Below are 21,800 nucleotides of genomic sequence, written 5' to 3' on the forward strand. Positions count from 1 at the left end.
CTTTCAAAAAATTGCAGGGCTTAAAAAAGATGCACTTAAGAAATGAATCAACACTTTTTTAAAAATTGCACTGGGATTTATCAGTGTGGTACCAGTAGCAGGGAAGGTTTTGCTGCAGCATTCCAATTAGCACAACCAGATCTTCTACAAACCTGAGCACTCCAAATTTAGAACAACAGGGAGAGCTGGGTTTGTGCATAAAGCATTTTTACAGGATTTATTATGGAACTGTTTTCCCCTCCCCTGCCTATACTGCAGTCACTGTAGGAAATGCAAAGAAAGGAAAATAGGATGGACATTGCTGATGGCGATGCACCTCACTGATGAGGTGGCATTCATTATCTTCCCTTGCATAATTGGGTTTAGGTATGTCACCATAGCATAAGCAGTCAATTAAGTTCTATTTCCCACTTAGAAGCCCATAAACAGAAAAAAGGAAGCCAGTGGAGTAATGGGGGTGGGGAGAGGGAGTGAGGCAGGGAAGGAGGAAGGCACAGGTTAGGAATTGCTTGAGCCTGCATTTGATTAAGAAAAAGAAGGTACAGCGATTCATACCCACGGAGACACGCTCCTATTATTCAAGGCTCAGCAAACCTCCCAGAGGACAGTTTAACGGCCACTATCTACCTTGACCAGATGAAGTCCCTTTTCTTAATCCCCAGTCCTCCTGAACTTTAATCCACTGCTATTTAAATTTGTCATAAAATCTTTTATTTGCCTTGCCATGTTATTACCCAATCAGTAAGTATATTATGTCCTAATAACCTGTACGTGTTCGCTCTGGCACGCGAGCAGAGGAGAGGTGACTGTGCCTTCCTGAGCTAGCTGTAAATAAAACCACCCTACTCAGAAACTGGAGAAGAAACGGTACAGCAAGAACAAAAGACCCTGCCCCTCTTCCTAGATAGTATCATGAAAAGAAAGATCCTACCTTTTTATAAGCCACCACCAATTTTTTTTTCTCTTCTCCCCACTCAGTGCCACCTTGACCCTTTCAGTGCTGGTACCGGGCAGAACAAGCCGTTTACCCCTCGGACGTGGGAGTCACCTCTGGGGGTGGCCTTGCGGCGGGGCGGAGGGGACGGCCGGGAAGAGGTACTGGCGGACCCAATTCTCTGGCGAGCGAACTACCGCTGCCTGCCAGGCCACGTGCCACGCTGCAGCCCCCGGGAACGTGCACGGGGATCACATCGTGCATCAAGTCCGCTCGCAGGCGGGATCCGCGTCCAGCAAGTTGGAAAGTCTAATATTCAGGAGAGGTAACGATCAAAAACTGAATTAAATTGGTGGTGAAAAACTTATCAGCGCCCCACGTCCGCTGCATTCTGGGAGCATAACTCGGGGCAGGTGGGTGTCACTGCCTCGTGAGAAGTCTGTTTTCTCAGCACAGCAGCTTGGGTGAAAACAGCATTGTCAAGGGATAATGGTCTCCCTTCCCCCAGCCTGAACTAAGCACCTATTAAAAGCTACCAGAATACAAAAGGCAAAGTATATACTGCATGTTTATTTAATCATGCTACACCTTCATTTGTCACATCACTCCTGCTTCTAGCTGCCTTTTTAACCTTCTAAAGTTTTCTTTTCTTCAAGCCAAGAAATTAGGCAGGGGAACAATATGGAACCTACACACTACTGTATGCTCGGTGCGTGCTAGAAGTCCTGTGACCTCTTGAGTTCTGCTAAAATCGAACGTATTTAGAATTTAGCTAAACTAACTGCATGTGTTGAAAGCAAAGGGTAGAGCAACAGGGCTCTGCCTCTATCTGGTTTTAGAAGAACAGTGAACTTTCGATTGGGAGGTTTTTCTGACAGAGGCAGAAGGTATAAATATCAGCAAGTGTTCTGCAGTGCTCCCCTGATGTTCCCCCAATGCCATCTGTTTACTGCTCCAAGATATTAGACAGCCACATATTTTACTTTCCCTGCTAGTAGCCAATTTGCAAGAAAACAAGTAATATAAAAATGGCTATTTACTCTGTAGCAAGCAGTACAGTACATTATCACTCCACATTGATGCTGTTAGAGGATAGCAAATCAATAATCAGTTCTTATTCAGTAACTTTGTAAACCATCTGCTTCTATCACTGCAAAGCATACTCTGCTGCAAGAAAGCCTTTACTGCCATAATAACAATTTCCTTTATAAAGTCTAAGACAATGTTGTATCAAAAGCTTTCTAATTGCCTTACCATTTAAATAAGTTAAATAGTTAGTTTATACAGAAAATCTGCAGAAAGAGATGAATTCTAGCTCCCTGTGAAAGTTCACCCTCACCAGCAAATATTTTGTTTACCTTTCAAACTCAGGGTTTGTGATGATATGATGTATTACCTTATTAGATCCTACATGGCAATTTTATTATTACCATTTATCATCTGGTCGGAGCGGGCCCCAGACGTGCGGCTGGGAGCACTGCACGCCGACCTGGCACCGCAGCCCTGGCCAGAGGTGACTGCTCAGCTCACCTCTGTACCCCGCTCTAAGCACGCGGGACTCCTCGTAGAGCCCCTCAAAGGTATCTACTGCTCTTCCCTGACCATCTGGGGACCTCAGCACTCATTTTAAGGCACCGTTTCATTAAATACCCATTACCTGAGAACAACTATACAGTCTAAGGCATCCCACAGAATATTTAACGAGTTGACTGACCACTGAGCAATGCAGAGACCCTGGATCCCAGTCCTGTTCTGTTTTACTCACAGCCCTTTGCTTCAGCAATAAAGCTTGCCTTTACAACTCCAGCCAGGCAGGTGGGAGATGTCACGCTGCTGGCTGGCTGCTCTGCCTTCCCATCCCCGTGCCCCAACACCAGCCCCTCTCTCACCGCCCTCGTGCCAGGCAACTAAACCTCACACTCCAATAATCTTATAAAACCAACAGAATTTTTCCCCCTTATCTTCTGTAAATAATTCTGCCCACACATCTAAAATAACACACAGCAACACCCTGCTGCAGCCTCCTGCTCCCACCGTGCGTGGTGCAGTCGTGGAGGAGCGGGGGGCACCAGTGGGCCATGCCCACCCCCAGCACATCCTCCCCAGGATGGGAAGCCACTGCTCCAAGACCCATGCTCCTGCTCCTGGACCTTTTTCCAGAGGCCAGGGTCAGCAGCCACTTACCACAACCCAGCCAAGAATTGTTGTTGGGATTTATTTGTAAATAAAACCACAGCACAGAAGGCTGAAGCAGTTTCAAACCTCAAGTGCCCACGTCCTGAAGACAAAAAAAAAAAAAAAAAATCTAATAATCTTTTAGTGTATCGACTCCTTTGGACTACTTTTTTTTGTTTCCTTGGCTTAGAAGTCTTTCCTATAAATCACTTCCACATTTAGTGTCACCAGCTTTCATGGATTCATTTGTCTTTGCTAACAGCATCATTGCCTGTGTTTACACTACCAGGCTCTTCAACCCATGTGTGGCTCTTGCACGCTCCTCTTGCAATTTAAACCGCCCCATGACATCGTATTTCCAACATTAAGTAATATTAGCTTATTTTGCTTGATTCCAACTCCGCCCTTCTCTCGTGCAGAAAGCCAGAAGAATGTCTGTAACCTGGAATGTTCAGTGACGTCCCGTTACATATTTGATAACGGCTTTCCAGTTCGTGGACTGTTACCTCTTCCTCGTGTCTGGTGCTAGCCTGAGCTTAATAAACCAGCTCTTTTTGCTATAGGCAGTACTCTCATGTCATAAAAAAATGCAGAAATCTCATTCTGGAGTTACAGCTCGCTTTGACATAATGCTTTATTTTCCTTTTGGTTCTCTCCCTTCCATTGCAGGCTTTGACATAATGATTTCTTTTACCTCGATTACTGAACATCACACCATATACAGAGAAAATTCCATTACCCAGGATCTTTTTTACTACACTACTCTGCAATTCTTTTGTCCACCTCTGAACTACCTGAGCAGCTTCATTCAAGCTCCTAGCCCTCTTCTTATTTTTAAGCTATCACAAATCATTTATCTTCTTTAAATTAAGATCTGCTAATCACACAGGCCAATCACACATCATGACTTTTTAAATTTACTGTTTTGATGGTCAATTTATTTCACTTTGGTTACACTTACCGAAAGACACTTTTTGGATAGGATGTATTTTCTGAGTTGAAAATGTTTCTGCGTGCACTTTTATGTGCCACGGTGCGCAATTAGACCACACCCTGACTTACTGGCATGGTGCTAGATGACCAGATTTTCCTGCAGCAAAGCTACTATGTATTTTCAATTTGGCACTGAATTTGGCTAAGTACAGTGAATTTGGCACTGCTACTATACTATTTAGTTCCTATTAGGAAGTAAAATTGCTAAATGTATATACTTCTGTATTTGTCTGCTCAGTGACAAAGATTAAATGTGGTGCGCTCTCATTTTCTGGGGTTTTGGGTGGAGGGTCTTCCCTCAGATTTTTTGTTTTTCGCCCTTGCTTATACTGAAGCCAAAGAGTTGGTCACCTTTTGGCTTAAATTCAGAGTAAAAACAGTGAAAGGGAAGCACGTTTCACTCCTTTCCACAGACCCGTCTCCAGCATCAGCTGCCTCCCCAAAGCTCTCACAGTCCCATAAAGGGAGTTGGATATCTCTAGCCCAATTATTTTCAACGAAGGCTCAGATGCACATTCAGTCTTGGCACATTGAGCTTGGCCTGTACCAGGAACATCAATCTTTTCGCCCAGCAGCTGGACCGTGCCCCTTCCTGACGCTGGCCAAGCACTGCTTTCTGCCGAGGGCAGTGGGCTCCTGGGCCCCCCAGCTCAGCCTGCCCCTAAGCCAGGCTACGCTGGCTGCTCAGCACCTTCTTCTCCTGGCCCAACCCTCACCACAGGAGTTTTAGCTACTTGGGCATCTGTCCTCTGGCTGCCTCTGAGGCCCAGGGCTGGCTGGGGTCTTACTGACGGCAGGAGTACAAATTCAGCGCTGAAACCCCCAGGTCACTGAAAAATGTACATTTTCAAAACCACACGTTTTTCAAAAGCGTAACTCTTAATTTTAGCCCAGCTGAGGTATAATTTTTGAACACGTGGGACTTGCGTTTCTCACTGGTACCCTTGCAGTGGATCAGTTCACCTGAAATAGATGGCATACATTTATTTTCACTTGAAATAATATCACTTACACTAGACTAGCTTGCTCTGTAAATAATATCTCAACACCCTCAAGCGACACAGGGCGAGATGGCTACTCGGAGGCGACAACGTCATCAGGGATAATTTCTTCTTTCCCCAGTGTGGAGGATATATATGTGCACGCCATAATCCCCTGTAGTTTACAATAATGCTTTAATTCGGGAAGAGAAATAGCTTTGAAATTTTGTGCTGAGCAATACTCAAAAACTTACTCAAAAATTTAGACAACGCAAACCTTCGGTTTAATGCCTCTGAGCTTTGCAGGCATACAGAACTGCGGCCAACACTTTTGAGTTACGCTGTCCTGCATGTTCCTAAACACTTCCTAGTGATGCCTGGAGCTTTGTTAAGGGTTGAGGGGAGACTGCTATCAATTACAGCCTCCCTTCTACGGACCTATCAGCTTGGCCTCAGATACAGCCGTGTCCTTGGTTTACCAAATGTATTTTCAGAGGGTGCTGAGGCAGTTTTGTGAACTCCAGGCACACAGGACATGGAATAGACGGTGCTCAGGGCCAGTCTGAAGTCATTGTTTCAAATGGCGGAGATATGGCCTTGTTCCCTGAGAGTAAATACTTAAGTAAGAAATTGTTAAAAAAAAATAAAGGGTGCTACAAGTTCCCTAACTGATTTGGTCTGGCTTCCTTCAATAATAACAGTTATTTTGAGGCTGAGGTCCAGACTACACGATATTTATCGCTATGAATAGTACAAAAAAAATAAAGTAGCATTTAAATGAAAAATATCAGTTAGGGTTCCAGATTTCCTTTTACTACAGGCATGAAAGCAAATATTCCTTGTGCCTAGTTTTCACCTTACCTGCTCAATCCCTGATTGGGTTGTAAGACTGCAGTGATGCGAAGGCCTGAGAAATCAGCAAAAGACTCGAGAAAAGTGTAAAGAAGGGAACAGTCAATTTTTGTTTCAAGTAGAATTAAAATATTTCCAAATTCAAAAGACAATTTAGTAATACTCGTTGGCATCACCAATTAGCCCACTGAGGTAAGGATTGCTTTGCTATGCATTTAATTACTTCCATCCTTTCCATCCAGTCCTAGATCCTCCTCCATCCAGTCCTAGGAAGCTCATCCTTCACCGTCCCCCACACTAAAAAAGCACATCATTCCTGGCATTTCTGACATTTCCAAGGCAACAGCAGAAGATGCCTTGCAAAGGCTTTTTCCTGATTTTGGTGGAGGGAGGGGAGAGGGGGAGGACTCAAGCTTCTTTCTCTGCTCTGCTTCAGCCAAGGAAGAAACAAGAGGTGATTGCTGCCGCACTGCTGCGGACAGCTTTATGAGGGCCTCCTCCAGCTCACCGACCAGCACGGCACTTCCCTCGCTGGGCCTGCAGCACCTACCTCCTCCCACTGCCGCACTCGCTGTGGTAGCTCATGCTGCCATGGTGGTATGAGAACCACCAAAGCAGCACTTACATTAGTCTTTTGTCCCCGCAGCCCAAACACTCTCCAAAGACTTGCTACGCTGTGCCAGTAGAGTGTGGCAAAAGTGCATTGCCCAGGACCACCCGAGAGAGATTTGCTTTGGATTTTTAGCAAGTGCTGTTAGTGTTTCTGTGGTCGTTTCTACTGTTATTTTCTGTTCTTGTTCTATAGTTATTTTCTGTGGTAGTTTCCTGCTCACCAGGATGACATCACGCAGCAGTTACCCAGTTCTCAAAGCTATCTCCTACCCTGCCAATCACAAAAGAAACGTGTGTGTCTAAACTGATCAGCTAATGATTTAATATAGATGTGAATAAATGGTTAAACCTGTGGGATGGCTGAAAGATCACCTCTCAAGCTGCAAATATACATTAAAATAGGTATTCAGTTTTCCTTAAACCTTGTAAGATTTTACCCTTAAAGTTAGTGCTTACCTGAACACATTCTTCAGTGACTCTCTGAGAGTCTTTGACTTGAGCAAAGAAATGCCTGCTCTTAGTCTAGGGGCACAGCTGTAGTAAAACGTGCACATTCTAGCACCCAGATGAGAATTCTGCATAATATTCAGGTAGAGAAACAAATCAGCATATGTAATAATCAAGTGGTTTTGGGGGCCTTCTTTTTTGGACTGGCCCATATTTTTTTTGACTGGCAAGAAATAATCCTGTTAGCACTACAAGTAATATCTGCAGTTTACAAGCAATCCCAGCGCTTCACTAACACCTCTCAGAGGTCAGTGACCAGCTGCAATACAATTATTGTGGATTTCTACCGGTAAGACAGAGGGACTGAATATGCAGAATAATTTAATTTATACAACCATGAATATTCCTTACACTAGTTTCAATGTGGATGAGCATCGAAGATCGACCTTAAGAGGAACAGTAGCTTGCTGGCAGGTTTGAATTTCTGATGGCAGAGTATGTTCCTCAAACAATTACTGTCTTATCACAACACTCACTTAAAATTTCACATCAAACTGTATCATGGGGCCTTTTTAAAAATCCCCACATTAATGACGATTATGTAAGTACCATCAGATGTAAGACATTCCCATATTGCTCGTAGGAGTTATGATTTAATTCTATTCCAATCTACTCCACCGTTCGTGTAATCACTCTTGACACTTTACCTTTTGTTTTGTAAAACATTATTGTCTGCCACAGGAAAAAAAAAAAAAACAAACACCAAGCCCAGACAATATTTTGTTTGCCATTGCAATCTGATTGAAAAGATGTTATTAATTAAGCGTGGTACACTTACACCTGAACACTCACTGACAGCTCCTGGGAGAAGATATATTACTGGAAGACAGTTGTTTATTTAGGTCTCTGAGGGCACAAAGAGACTAATAGATCTCCCTGTGAGTTAGGCAGGTATTATTCAGCATTTGTGGGGAATAGTTTGGATTTTTGCTGGACTTTAATAGTGACTAGAGTGGCCTAGTGTTGTCCATAACTCTAGGAGCCACTATTGGGGAACACTTGCACTTGCTTTATCTCAGTAGGTGAGGCTGCAGATACACAGAACTAAGAAGTTGCTTCCCTCAGAAGGCCCAGTACAGTGTTTCAGTTTCGCACTTAGGCTGAGCTTTTTGCCAAAAGGAGGAGGAAAAGACATTTTACCAGAGCTGGAAATTCCATTTTCTGTTTCTTAATATTTTTTTTTTGGTCATCAGAAGTGTTACATGCAGAGAAAATATTCCTTCACAGGATAAATATGTAGAAACAGCTACAAAATTCCAACTGCCTACAGTGAATTTCAACCAAGTCCTTTAACTAGCAGCAGGTTTCCTTTCACAGAAGTTACACTGGTAGCTCTCCTCACATGAATACTATTCTTCTTATCTTGTGAGCAGAGAGGTCCATCTCTCAAACAAATAGGAGAATTTTTTCAGAAATTATTATAATAAATCCGATATTTTTCCAGCATCTTCACTGTAGTGCCCATAGGTTTATAGGGAAGAGGGAATTTCATCAAGAAAGAGTTTTTTGGAAGTTCTTACCTCGGTCTCAGAGGAACAGAGCGAATTAGATTTTCCTCCTCGCTGTGCTCTTTGAGCTGGGGCCGTGGCTTCTGAGTGCTCCGAAGGTAAACGCGATGTGACTAACGATCAAATTGCTTCATAAGGAAAAGTTCATCCCAGTCGGGGTAACTGCTTAAAATGCAACATAAACAAACAGGTCTGTGTCAATATTTGGACTCTGTGTAAACAATTCAAGCTGTATCACTCCAGAGATAATGACACATAATGCTGTATAAAATGCTCTGAGAGGGTTTTACTGAATTAATCTGCATTTGGGTTCCGGAAGAAAATTGGTCTGTGCGGTGGAAAAATGTGAACTTCTTTGCTCCTGGTGAATATAACAAGGTCTGGTGCTTCCAGAGAGCATTCTGAGAAAGGGCTTCACTACTACAAGGCAAATGGGGGAAAAAAGAAAGATTTTCAAACCCTGTGCTGCTTTAATCCCATTCCCAGAGCTTCAGAAATCAGTGCACATGACAGACTGGAATATATGATTTTATCCAAGTAAGTACAATCGAAGTATTTCTTACAACTCTGTTGCTACACCTCCAGGCACTCTTCTTTTAGCAACAGCACAAGTCTGGAAAGGACAGTGATTAGTGTTTTACAACTCTGCTAATAAAACTAAGGGAAAGCAATCTGTACATTGGAGTTTATTTAGATGCCCACAAGTTTTAAATCATTCCCCTTTGTATCTCAGCCCACTGGATATCTCATCCAACTGAATTACCATTGGGTTTTACAATGTGATATACAAAATGAGCTGACATTATGATTTACAAACATCCTTTGATTATCATATAAAACACAACCGTTTCCCTTATTGTACAATCATTAGGGCAATGCAAATATAGTCAATACATTAGTAGCTGAAAATGATGGGGCATTTTAAGAAAATAAATTTAACTTTACGACACAAACCTGTTAGATAAAACAAATCCTGTTTAAAAAATGGGAATAAAGTTGTCTGAACGACTGTAAGTAATTTTTATATTGTTTTTCCACTTTCCCCTTGTAAGAAACAAAATGGTACTTCATTTGAAAGACAACTAATTTTTTCACTGTATAGTCACACTTCATTCTTATTAATCAGCTTCACATTTTCTGCATGAAACTATGAAAAACTCACAAATGTAGACTTTCCAAACTGTAGCCACTATACCTATTTCTGCACTTTTTTCCATATGCTTGGAGTGTTTAAGTAAATAAACCAAAAGCAAAAACACTACACAAATGAGCAGAACAAAACACAACACCACGGTAAAAAAGTGACATTTAAGCTGTAGATGCCGTCACCGTAGAAATATATTCTTGTTCTAATGCAAAGAAGTTTCTAGCCTCATGAAAAAAAAAAAGACATTAGCTGAAGAGAACCTAAACTCTAACCTTGATATAGGACTAAGAGTTTTACTGGGTATTTCCATCTAAAACTGAGGTACTCAACAACACTGTGTGCGTGGTAAATTTAAACCTAAATATTTTCGCACGTCAGAAAAGGTGAAAAAGAAAACCTGTTTCTGAGCTGTTAATCGGGTAATGAAAGTTACCGAGTGTTAAGGTCTCCTGTCCCACATGTGGCTGGTACAGGTGCTTCTGCACTTTGTCGCTACGGTGGCAGAAACAGAATGGCAGACACCATTATTACTCTACATACAAAAAAAGGAAAAAATCTGAACTTATCAGTGATGGTATAATTGAAAGCAAATTCTAAGCTAGTCAATTTAAGTTATATCATCTTAAGGCTCTCTGACTGTTTTATCACTGCACAATCCACAGGGATAACACCCTTTCCCAGCACTTGCAGTTTCCCTTGCAAAACAGAATACGGGGAAGGACCGGTGATTCTTTCCTCAGTGTGTGCTGAATTGGTGGTGGAATGTGGTGTTAGTTCCGTTTCTCATTACAGGAGTCTAGCTGCTGCTCCGCGCGTTTGAGGAAGAAAGTGCTTTTTATGCCATGTCATTAAGTCCATGGCATTTCATTTCATAAATTTTTAAGACAGACTTATTTTGATTACTTCCATTCTGTCCAATCAAATATACCTTTGAATGTTTTAAAATGTTGGACAGCTGTGAAATATAAGTACTATGCAATTTGACTGTACATACATACATATTTTCATAAATACATCTGACAGGGACCTTGGAACTAAGTATGTGATATCATGGGACAAAAATCACAACAGGCTGCCTTATTTGTAAAATCTAGATTCAAAGTAAGAAGAGCTGAATTCTATCGTGTTGCCAATACACAAATGAAAAGAAAAATACAGCATTAGTTTACCCATGAAATAACTGAAACATATTTGCAAATGCTTGACAGGAGAAGTGTGTAATTTACAACACTGAAAACTTTTAACACCCATTGACTTCTATGCGCTGTACTGTAGTCACCCAGACAAGGCTAGCAAGGATGAGCATAGTGATAGGTCCCAAAGGCAACTCCCAAACATCTTCCTCACGCGGAGACTTTGGTAAGTGTCTGTTGTATAAAATGCCAACGCGTACGACTTCATTTCAGGTGTTGACTTCATCAGTTTTCCTCCCTCGGCACCGCCCAGTCCGAGCACGTCAGTTATTGTTGAGACACTCTACATCCACCGAGCAGCAGACGTTCCCGTTCTGCACAGACAAACAAGCAGGTGTCAGTCCCCGCCGCAGAGCAAGTCACCAAGAGCAGAGGGGCTGGTGGCACGCAGAGGCAGAAGCATCTCTGACACATCTACGGCAGAGAAATGCTTAAGCCATCAGCCCACGGTGGCCCCATGGGTCCCAACTGTGGTGGCTTTTTGAGGAGACTGACTTTGTCAAATAGCACTGAAGTGGCCTGAACTACGCAAGTTCTGGAAACCTGGACGTCAAAGACTCGGGGAGGGGCCCTAATAAAATACAGCACAGCAATGGAAACAGAGATTGGATTCTCTACCATGCAAGAAAGTTAATTGAGAGAGTTCTGATGTGATCCATGCAGGGAAGCTTTCTGTCTGAAATAAGCAGATAGTCCTGAGTCATAGCAGGTGTGTATGATGGGGGGGACCCCTACAGCTTTGGAATTTCACCCATTGTTAAATATCTTCCTGCAACATCCAGTTATTTACAAAACTCTCTTACGTATTTAAAACTACAGCCATCACCAGAACCCCAAATAAGCTTTTTTTTTTTTTCCTCTTTTTAATCCAACACAAACCAACAGGAAAAACTCCGAAGAATGGCAGAAAAGCTACCTTTGACAATTTAAAGCCCTGGAGCAACAGCTTGGTTTCCCACAGTGAACAGAAGAACATTTTATGTAACCCAAACCGACATTTCCGTAGTTCTGATACTAGCTCAGTGGATGGAACAGGGGTGACAGGCTGCACTTCTGCATTAGAGCCACTGGATCAAATAGCTCTTGATGAGATCAGGGGAGAGAAATTGCAACATTCCCTTCCCATTTTTGTTGTGGGAGTACCTTCAGCCTTCAGCTGGGTATTCTTTCTACTTGTGTACTTGCTGGTGAGACTTTTATTAGTGTTTTTGTTTCTGCTTGCCAGCTCTGTAAAATACATTTGCATGAACACCCACATTAGGCAATTATTGAAATATTAGCCTAGATTCGTACTGAGAATGCCTGAAGGGCACACTAGTCACACTGGGATGTCACACCACATTCTCAACAAGCACAGAATCATTCTGTTTCCACCCTTTCGAGCACAAAAACCACAGGTTTTCTGTAGGCTTCTGCCCTCGGGTCTCATCTCCTTCCCCTAGACCTGAATGTGAGATTCCAAGGGCAGAAAGTGACCCTAATTTTATGCAGCAACACGCATTTCCATTACCATTCCGCACTGCCCATCGTACCTTGCATTTGCAGGTTGTACAAGGAGATCCCACCATTGTCCATACAGCGCCACTAAGTCTTGTGATTCCATAGCCATCTAGACAGGTTTTCCTGATGTCGTAGGTGATGCTGTCAGCCAGGCAGGGGTCACTGACACAGTGGGGACAGCACTCGCCTTCTGAGATGGCTGTGTACTCGCAGTTTAGATTCGGGCACAGAAGGGGCCAACAATCCACCTCTCCTTCCTGTGAAAAGTGAAGAAAAGCTCATTGAATTCATTGCCGTTTATTAGCTACCAAAAAATTTGCATCCTGTTGAATGGAAAAGTTTTATTTTTCCAAAATTGAAATAAACTAAACGGATCAGCTCTCCGTGTGGTTGATCGTATAAATGTGTCTTTGAATACTGAGCTGAAACTTCCAAAATGCAGCAGAATGTCGTTTGGTTGCTTCTAGACTAGATAACACCACTGTCAACATCATTAGAGCAGAACTTGACTTGTGCTTTTTTAAAGGTAGCATTAAATACCGGGTTCCGATATATCCCATAAACTGTAATTTTTGCAGCGACTGCCTTGCAGACTCATGCCCTCTGCCTGTATCTGGTCACATAAACATCTCTGCGGGATTGCAGCAACTGTTTAAATAGAAAATTAACACTGTGGATAGATGTAGGTTAGTATGTTTGAGAAGCACTGAACATCGATCTAACCAGCAACAGCCAGGCCAAAATTGATTTTACTGTCAACTCCTAAAGGAATTGTTAGAGCCACACCAGTTATGCTACACTGAGTCATTTTATTTTACTATTTAATAGAAATTTTGTGAAAAAAGCAGCTTAGGAGATAGAAACATGGAGAAGAAAGAACCATCAGGTCACTTTTGTAGAGTATTGGTGTTCGTGTCTAAACTTAACGTGCAAAGGTCTCCGGCAGCTTGCATCATGCTACTCTGTAAGCACTTCAGATGTTGACCCCCCGCACTGCACAGAACTTTACACGCAGCACCCACTTAGTGCACCACTGTCTTCTAGCTCTGTAGGTTTGTTAACTCAATCAGAAAATTAGGCAAAGACCTGCTGACCACGGCATGCCTTGTAAAACTCGTCACGTCTAATATTTGCCATCGCCGCTGTCTGCCAATGTTCCTTGTTGTTTTCTTGCAAAAATGAAATTAAAAAATCATAGGAGAATACAAAATACAATACTTACTGCTGCACATTATGGCTAATTATCTCTTAACAGTAACTTAGCTTTGAATGTAATTTGTTTCCTGATGCTCAGACACCTCTTGATTAATATCATATATAAAGACAGTATTATGCAGACAGCTATAAATAGAAACCTGATCATTTTAATGAAGTTCATTGCTGCACTAATTAGTATATCTGTGCAAAAATTAAAGCTTTAGGGAAATTATTTGCAGTGTCTAATGAAAAATGCTCTTTATTTTGCATGTTTGTCTAGTAATTTTAGTTTTCTTTACCCTTAGTTGGTGAATATTTGATAATTCACCACATGGCACTGGCACTCCATTTTTCTAGCATTTGCTGAATGAAAAAAAAAGAACTGCACTGTACATTTTGATGACAGGTACAGCAACTGATGCAATTAAAAGCTAAATTTCTAACCAAATCCATCACATGCGAAAAAAAAATTTAAAGTTATTGGAATATCAGATGACCTTCTAAACGTTCTCAAAACGAGACTAATGCTAAAGTGAATATAGTGTCAAGGTTTCCAAGCTTTTGTCCAGCTTTTCATTTTGTTCTTTAGACCTAATTCAGCAGTAAGAGGAAAACTGATGGTGTATCTTTCAGTTCTCTGGTGCTCTGTGTTTTATCATCGTTCAAAGTCTGAAAAGCAGGTGAAGAGAGTGCCAAGAGCCTCCTTTTATGCTTTGCTAAAAATCATTGAACCACAGAATGGATTGGGTTGGAAGGGACCTTAAAGACTATCCAGTTCCAACCCCCCTGCCATGGGCAGGGACCCCTTCCACTAGACCAGGTTGCTCCAAGCCTCATCCAGCCTGGCCTTGGACACTTCCAGGGATGGGGCAGCCACAGCTTCTCTGGGCAACCTGTCCCAGTGCCTCCCCACCCTCTCCGGGAAGAATTTCTTCCAGATGTCCAATCTAAATCTACTTGCTTTCAGTTTAAACCCATTACCCCTTGTCCTGTCACTACATGTCACTACCAATCACAGTCCTGATTATCCTCGCTCCCTCCCAAAACACTTTACCCATACCAGGCAACGGCACTGCTGACAGCTGTAGGTCCAGTTGTCCCCGCTGCGGTAGAGCTTGTGCCCAGTTTGGTCGAGGCACTGGCTGGTGACACGGGTGTCGCACTCCGGGCAGCAGAAGAGGTCAGCGCTGGGGTTCTCGCAGTCACAGGCTGTCCTCCGGCAGAAAATCCTCCCGTCCTGCAAGGACACATAACCCTGCTGTCAACCACAGACTGCCAGACAGCAACCCGGAGAAGGTCACTGGGTATACATACGTATATATCAAAGGGCACGTCTTTGGCATATCGGGAAATACCGAGATCTTAATGCATTCAGTGCTACTGCCAACAAGGGCTGGATCCTGCCAGCTGTAATACCTCAAACACCAGTATTGTCCGAATTTCTATCCGTGCACGGATCCAATACTGTCTGAATCCAAGTACACTGTTTTCCTGTCTACACCTAATTGAATTTAAAAGAAATCAATATCTCAGAAGAAATACAGTGAAGCAATTTCATCTCTCATTGGTTACATCAACGACTCTTCAAGCAATCGCCACTCTAACAGACAATATTTGGTTAGCACTATTTTGACTATCACTGTGCAGAAAATAAGTTGAATAAATAAATTGAAGTTATGAAGGCGGTCTCTTTAACTTCACAGGAGCACCGTATGGCAGACTCGCAGAGGCACTTAGCATTCTTCACTCTGAATTCAGCGCTGCTTCTGGGCCTGCAGTACGCCAGCTTAAACCTAAGTGGACTGCTCATCACCCATTATAATTCTGTTCATGTATTAAGGAGGGCCTGTATTCCACATGCTCTCCAAAATATCATTTTGCTAAATGTTTGCTTACAGTATTGGATGGCCCATTTGGTGAAAGACCATTAAACAGAACTGTTTGAGATGAACAGAATTGCTTCTGCACGTGAAGAGAAAAGGATATATTCTCTTTGCATCAGAGAAAAACAAATTGATTCTAATTCTAGTTATGAAAATTGGACGGACTACGGTGTTTGAAATTATACCCCTTGCTCTAGGTAAGCCAACATACTGATAACATCATGTGAAGACTGAGAACTGAAACTGCAGTTAACAATGAGATCACTGAAAAGTTTTGACACGAACTTCTTTTGCATTCAATGCCAGCTCTTGGATTAGTCCCTACTCAAGCAAAGCATCACCCACAGCCAACTTGAAGGTAGAACTGTGAGAGGAATGAAGCCGTGTTCTGCTTTGGATCACAACTGTACAATTCCTGACTCATTTCATTGCAGTTTTTCCATACTTTCCTTAGAACCTTGTTCTGAGTCTACAAACCTGTATCTGATGTAAGAAGGAAAAAGAAGTTTCTCATTGCCACCAAATAAAGGGATATCTATCAAAGCAAGGAAAATTATTTCCTCTGATCCTTTAAAAAAATTGATTACTAAAGAGTGACAGCAGCCCAGGATGTCTTTGCCACAGGCAGATGAAATAGCCATAAACACAGCCTGTAACATAGGAGGTTGTTTTGATTATATTTTCCTGTAGGAATCTGTGTTTGGCTCTGGTTTTTACGCAGAGCCAGCCTTGGCCACAATGCAACATGCAGCAAGTCAGCATCAGGGAATCACAATACCAGTCAGTGTCACTGATGCGTTTCACCGTGGTCCTGAATTGTTTCTCTCATCTCTTTCTGTTGTAAGAAGAATTCAAATGATTTCTTATGTCTAACAAGGAAATCTGAAGAGAACACAAACTTCTGGAAATGTAGTAAACGTGCTATGTTAACACAGATCCGATCTGCTTTTGCCAGCCACAGGGCATAGGACGAGATGGCCCTACAGTCTTTATTCAGTTTTGACCAAATTCAGGTAACTAAGGATTCAGTACCTGTGGTTGTTTGCTACTGCAGCTGTGGGAGAAGGAATAAATAAGCTTTATTTCCTTACTGGGGAGTTTGAGGTTTGAGTAAAGCCTGAGGTAAGGAAGACTGGCAGCGGCCTGTTTCCTCAGCCACAGGTACAGCCAGGTCCAGACGCAATGCTGGGAATAAACCCTTTCCACCTAAAATAAAGAAGTCATCCTCCGCTTTCAGCAAGTGGTGAAAGAAGAGGAGGGAAAGTCTTCCCTGACGAAGACTTAGGATTAATTCTCCATCCCTGCAGGTGGGAAAGCACAACCATCTCCCACCCCTTGCTGAGGGCAGACATCAAGCAGCAGGCTCTGCCAGGACGACCAGCTCCAGGCACGCGGGCTTGCGCGAGGCATCCAGGCAACCCCGCGCCCGCGACGATGGCAGGCTCTCTCCCCTCCATAACGGCGTGCTGATTAATAATGGCTAACAATAACCTGTGTGCTTAGTTCCAATTCAGTTTTCAAGCTTTCAAGATTAGTTTTCCAATTCCCCTTTCAGCGGGTGACAGTGCTGGTAGTCTGTGCTTCCCTGAGCTGCCGTGCTGTTACCTCTGGGGAGCAGCTAACCTTTTACATTGCCTTTACTCTCCATATTTCAGAACACTGACAAAGCCTGATGATTTTGCCAGAGACCTTTTGGTAATCATAATACACTGCTACTCTCTTTGTTCTTTAAGCGTCTGTGTTTTATCTACAACCTCATTAGTTCCACGCCTTTCAAAAAACATCCCTATACTGCAGTGACACAAAGCCTCTTAAGCTACATCATCTCACTTGCATCTTTTCAGCTCTATAGTAGCACTGAGAAATATATAGAAAATTGAGAAATATATAGAAAGCAACTTATTTTGGTGGCTAATTACATATAGTAATATATGTACTATTACTATTATTAGTACCTCTCCCTCCCCACCTCCCTCACTGAATCAGTGCTACACGCTCCGTAAGCATCAGTGGTATGAACACGAAATTGTTCTTACCAAAGGAAAAACTGACACACGAGGGAATCACTGAACAGGGTGACTCAAGTTTCCACAGAGCCCCAAAGCCAATTTGGACAGAAATAAGACCCTGCAAAAACCAAACCACCAAACTGTTCTCACTCTCAGGAACACACTTCACCTTGGCACATCCCCCTGTTCTCCGTGCTGTGCTCATCCTCCAGGCTTTTTTCATACAGGGAATGGAGCGTTGTCTTAATTAGAGGATGAACTCAAAAGCCCAGATACAGCCATACTGTACAGTCAGGCTTAGTTTTTTCATGGGAGAGAGAAACAGCTCCCTGTGCCTCATCAAATTTTTACTAATCTTTTGTATTAAATCCACAAGAGTTCAGGAAGATGCCTGTAGAAAACACACCTAATATACTTAAGGTACTATATTAAATTATAGTTTTGAGAATATATGCTTTTGTAAACTTTATGTTCATTCAGATGAACGAGGATGATTGAAGAGACTGGGTCTGATGAAACCTGTGCTTCAACCATGACACTTTGCTTCATTACAAAACTGAAGTAATGTAATTTCTCATATTCCATAATATCCTGTGCCACAAATAACCTTACTTTACAAACTTCAAAGTTCAGTAAGGATACTTAACTTCCTTTGCACCAGATCTTAAGGTAAAATATTTTCAAGATGGGATCTATGTGTTTCAGCCACTACTAAAAACATATCCATCTGACCTTTCCTAAAATAGCCATAACGTAAGAAAATCTAAAAGAAAGCATATTATTTTAAGTCTGAAATGCTGATTTGTCTCCTAGATCAAGGAAGCGATTAGGATCATTTCAAAGTTCAAGTAAGAGGTACAAGGAATGACTGAGTTACATTCTACCCTTCTCCTCACTGAAAACCAAGCAGGCTGCAGAAGGGACAAGCAGGGCCAGGTCTCTGTGCGACTGCACGGAAAGGACAGAGCCCGGCAGCAGGTCTGAGAAGTAGCCTGGAGCATTGGAAGCTATCACAATTTAAAAAGGTAAGTTTCAATAACATATTTCAATAAACACCGAGTGAAGACTTTACGTCCTGCCTGGGATATAGCAGAAGAGGAGCTCTCTCTGTTTTCCCTATTCTACAGACAAGGATTTGGCTCTTGGAACAAGGCAGCTACTGAAATGAAATTAAATGCAAATGTTAATTCACAGAGGCAAACACTGGAAAGTGAGGAAGAGTCATAGCAACAAGCAGTGCCAGGCTTAGTTTAAAATATCTATGTACTAAGCAATCATTTTGTATATTTTCATATACTAATAAGAACATTCAACATAGTAAGTGCAAAGACAAATGGCAAATAAAACAAATTACAAGCAATCTGAAACGGGAATATTAATAGTTAGAGTTCTGCAGACAGACCAGATGTCCTCACATGTATTAAGCTGTTTATTTTGTTGACTGGAAATCCTTCATAAGCCAGCCACTTCCCCAAGATTACAATAAAAGCTTGATGTATCTTCAACGGAGCTGCACACTTCAGCTTCTGAAGGGAGGTGTTTGAGGGAGTTTGAGGCTATTTGAAGTAAAAAAATACAGCGACTAACAAGAACATATTCCCTTTTGAGCCCAAAACAGCAGTGTCCTTTGTGGGTTCTATTCACTCTGAAGTCTTGCTTTTCCCTTCTGCTATACTATTGAAATACAGAAATGATGAGGCTTTCAGCTTCTTGCAGCTTCACAACAACTCTTCCCCCCTTTGTGTCCCGTCCCCCCAGACCCTCTAATGTTTCTCTGGCTCATAAGCACTGACACGTGAAGATGGATAGGCCAATTCTCATGCTCTGCGCTCAGCTTTTCACAGTGGCCGAAATTTCATTTTACTTACACAGGGGCGGTAGTCTCTTGTGTCTGAGGCCAGCTTTATCAGCGCTATGAACACACCTCCTCAAAGTGGCCACAGGAGACCAACCATTTCTCAGATGGGGACATTTCTAAAATCCTTCTAATTTCAAGGACAGCACTCCTCTTTTAACTAGTGAAAATGAAGAAAGCAGAGTCAAATGTTCTTTGAACTTGGTTACCACACTCAGCAAAGAACTGATAATTTCCAGGGGAAAACCAACCAACCCACCCAAAACAAAACCACAAAACCAAAAAAATCCGCATCAAAAAATCAAACCACAACAACCACAAAGTTGATCTAAATGTTAACTCTGATGTAGATCTACTCATAGTACTCCTGGCTTCTCCAAAGGTGCAGAGAGCGCTGCATGGCTCAAGTGGGAGAGCTGCCAACACAGCCAAGCTGGGATGAGGAGGAGAAAGGTGGCTTTTCACTTCAGGAAATTAAGTGTCTGCTTCTAGGGCCTCTAGCCTTTGACTCAAGCTCAGGCCTTCCTTCTCACCCAGTTAATTCACATGTATTCCAAGGAAAGGGAAACACCACCGACAGGAAGATGGCTGACTACAGTACTTGACACGAGAGACATATATTCGAGTGAAACAGAAATGGAAAAGGTTTCAACATTTGGAGTGCGTTGAGCACCTGCACGTTGTGTCAGAGATAATGCCCTCACCAAGGTACGGTCCAAGAGGCTCTGGCCCACAGGGTGACACGGTAGAGAGCTCAGCAGGAGTAGCCATTACTCAGCCGTGTGTGTGGTTGTGCAAAATAAGAACCACATTGACTTCTCAGAAGAAATTTCCCCATCACAGCTTCCGTGACCACAGCACAGCTTACCTTTTGCCTCAGCACCTTCGGCCTAGGCCGGTATTTTTGCCAACACCAGTGGCACTGCAATATCGGGTTTCTGACATGAGCCCAGAGAGTTAAAGGTCTCCTGAAACCCAGACCAGCTGGATCTCACCTTGCAGGAGCAAACGGAGCATCTGTCCTCCCTCAGGGTCCACACCTGCCCGTTCCGCTTGAAGCCGCCTTCATGGGGACAGTCTCCAGTGCAAGATGGTCCGGACGGACAAAGGCAATCAAACCCTCCTGCCAGGTTCACGCAGGCTGAATCGTTCCAACAGGTGTGGGTCTTTAAGGCACACTCATCGATATCTGCAAAACAGCAGATTTATAATGCTTTCAACATTTTGTTCACAGCGCAAATGTTATTTATGTTTAGAGTAATTACTGCTCATCTGCCTTGCTGGTGGAAGAGGGTGCCTTCTTTCTGATATCTTCCAAATTTACTTGCTATACATTAAACACTGGGGTTTTTAAGTTATTCTTCAGTGTTCGTTTCGATTCCGCCAAGAATTCATAAACTACCTCCAGCAGGCTTAGCTATACATGCCGAGACTGACATACCTAGTGGAACTGCATATCAAAGATGAACTTGTTCTTCAAACAAGGTTGTATAGAGATTTCCTAGTCACTGGAAACTAGCTAACACCCCGAGTGACTCTCCTCTAAATTTTACACCAAAATAGAAGTGCATTAATCTTCCGAAGTTCCTACCATGACCAACATTTCTCATATTAAAAGCAGTCAATTGCATTCTTTTCCCATTGCTGGAAGGTAGAAGAGAACTGGGGAGGTGGGGGGAGGGTGAGAAAGAAGAGAAAAGCGAAAAGGAAATAACAAAACCAGAGGCACCTTATACAGGAAAAAAGTCTTAGAACAAAGCTATGCAGGAAAAGTATGGTTTTGCAACGACACAAAGAAATAAGTAACAAAAGAAAATCACTACACACTAGAGAAAAGTGAATTGCAATATCCCATTAAAATTGCTTTAGGAGGGTAAAATATAATTATGCAATATGAATTTATCTAGGGAGTTAATGCAGCATTATTTTTCTTGCAGTGAAAGCCGTGAGATTTTTAAGCACATTGTCAAAACCAGGTATTTCTTTCAGAAAACAACTGTTCTTTAATATATTGACAGATTGTCCAGATAAAATACCAGTAAACTGGTGGGTCTCTTTTGTTCCAACATGAACAATGCAAACTGTAAGCAACAGTGGGAGGAAGGCTGAAGAAGAAAATCCTTCCGAAGTATGTGAAGGTTTTTATCATGAAAATTCCAGCGTACTATTATATGAATTCAGACTTTAGGAGGAAGAAGCTCACACCCTTTAAAATTACCTCATTGCTAGCGTGAAATTTATAACTGCTCCCTATTACCCAAGAGTACTTGTAATTCCTCTTTGAAAGAACAAATTTAAAAATTCAACAGAATAAAATGACCTAAAGGTCTAATTTAGGTGGGACGTGACGGCCAGCTGCCCTACTTTTTGGACACGGGGCATGAGTCTTCTCCCCAGAAAGCCAGAACTTAGAGACACTAACAATTCTCTCAGTCTGCGGAAGAAAAGTCTCTGT

The 21,800-nt window shown here is 42.4% G+C and overlaps 1 protein-coding gene across 1 annotated transcript; it reads right to left on the reverse strand.

The window, feature by feature from the left end:
• Positions 1 to 10,662: 10,662 nt before the first annotated feature.
• LOC104512032 (protein kinase C-binding protein NELL1-like) lies at positions 10,663 to 20,534 on the reverse strand (the record flags this gene model as incomplete). The annotated part of the gene is made up of 4 exons (XM_010154857.1): positions 10,663 to 11,215; positions 12,434 to 12,658; positions 14,659 to 14,835; positions 20,341 to 20,534. Coding segments are annotated over 4 exons (647 nt in total), but the record flags the coding sequence as incomplete, so codon positions are not given.
• Positions 20,535 to 21,800: the final 1,266 nt, after the last annotated feature.

The sequence above is a fragment of the Eurypyga helias genome, unplaced genomic scaffold (assembly GCF_000690775.1).
Source record: "Eurypyga helias isolate BGI_N326 unplaced genomic scaffold, ASM69077v1 scaffold17427, whole genome shotgun sequence".
Taxonomy (NCBI): Eukaryota; Metazoa; Chordata; class Aves; order Eurypygiformes; family Eurypygidae; genus Eurypyga; species Eurypyga helias.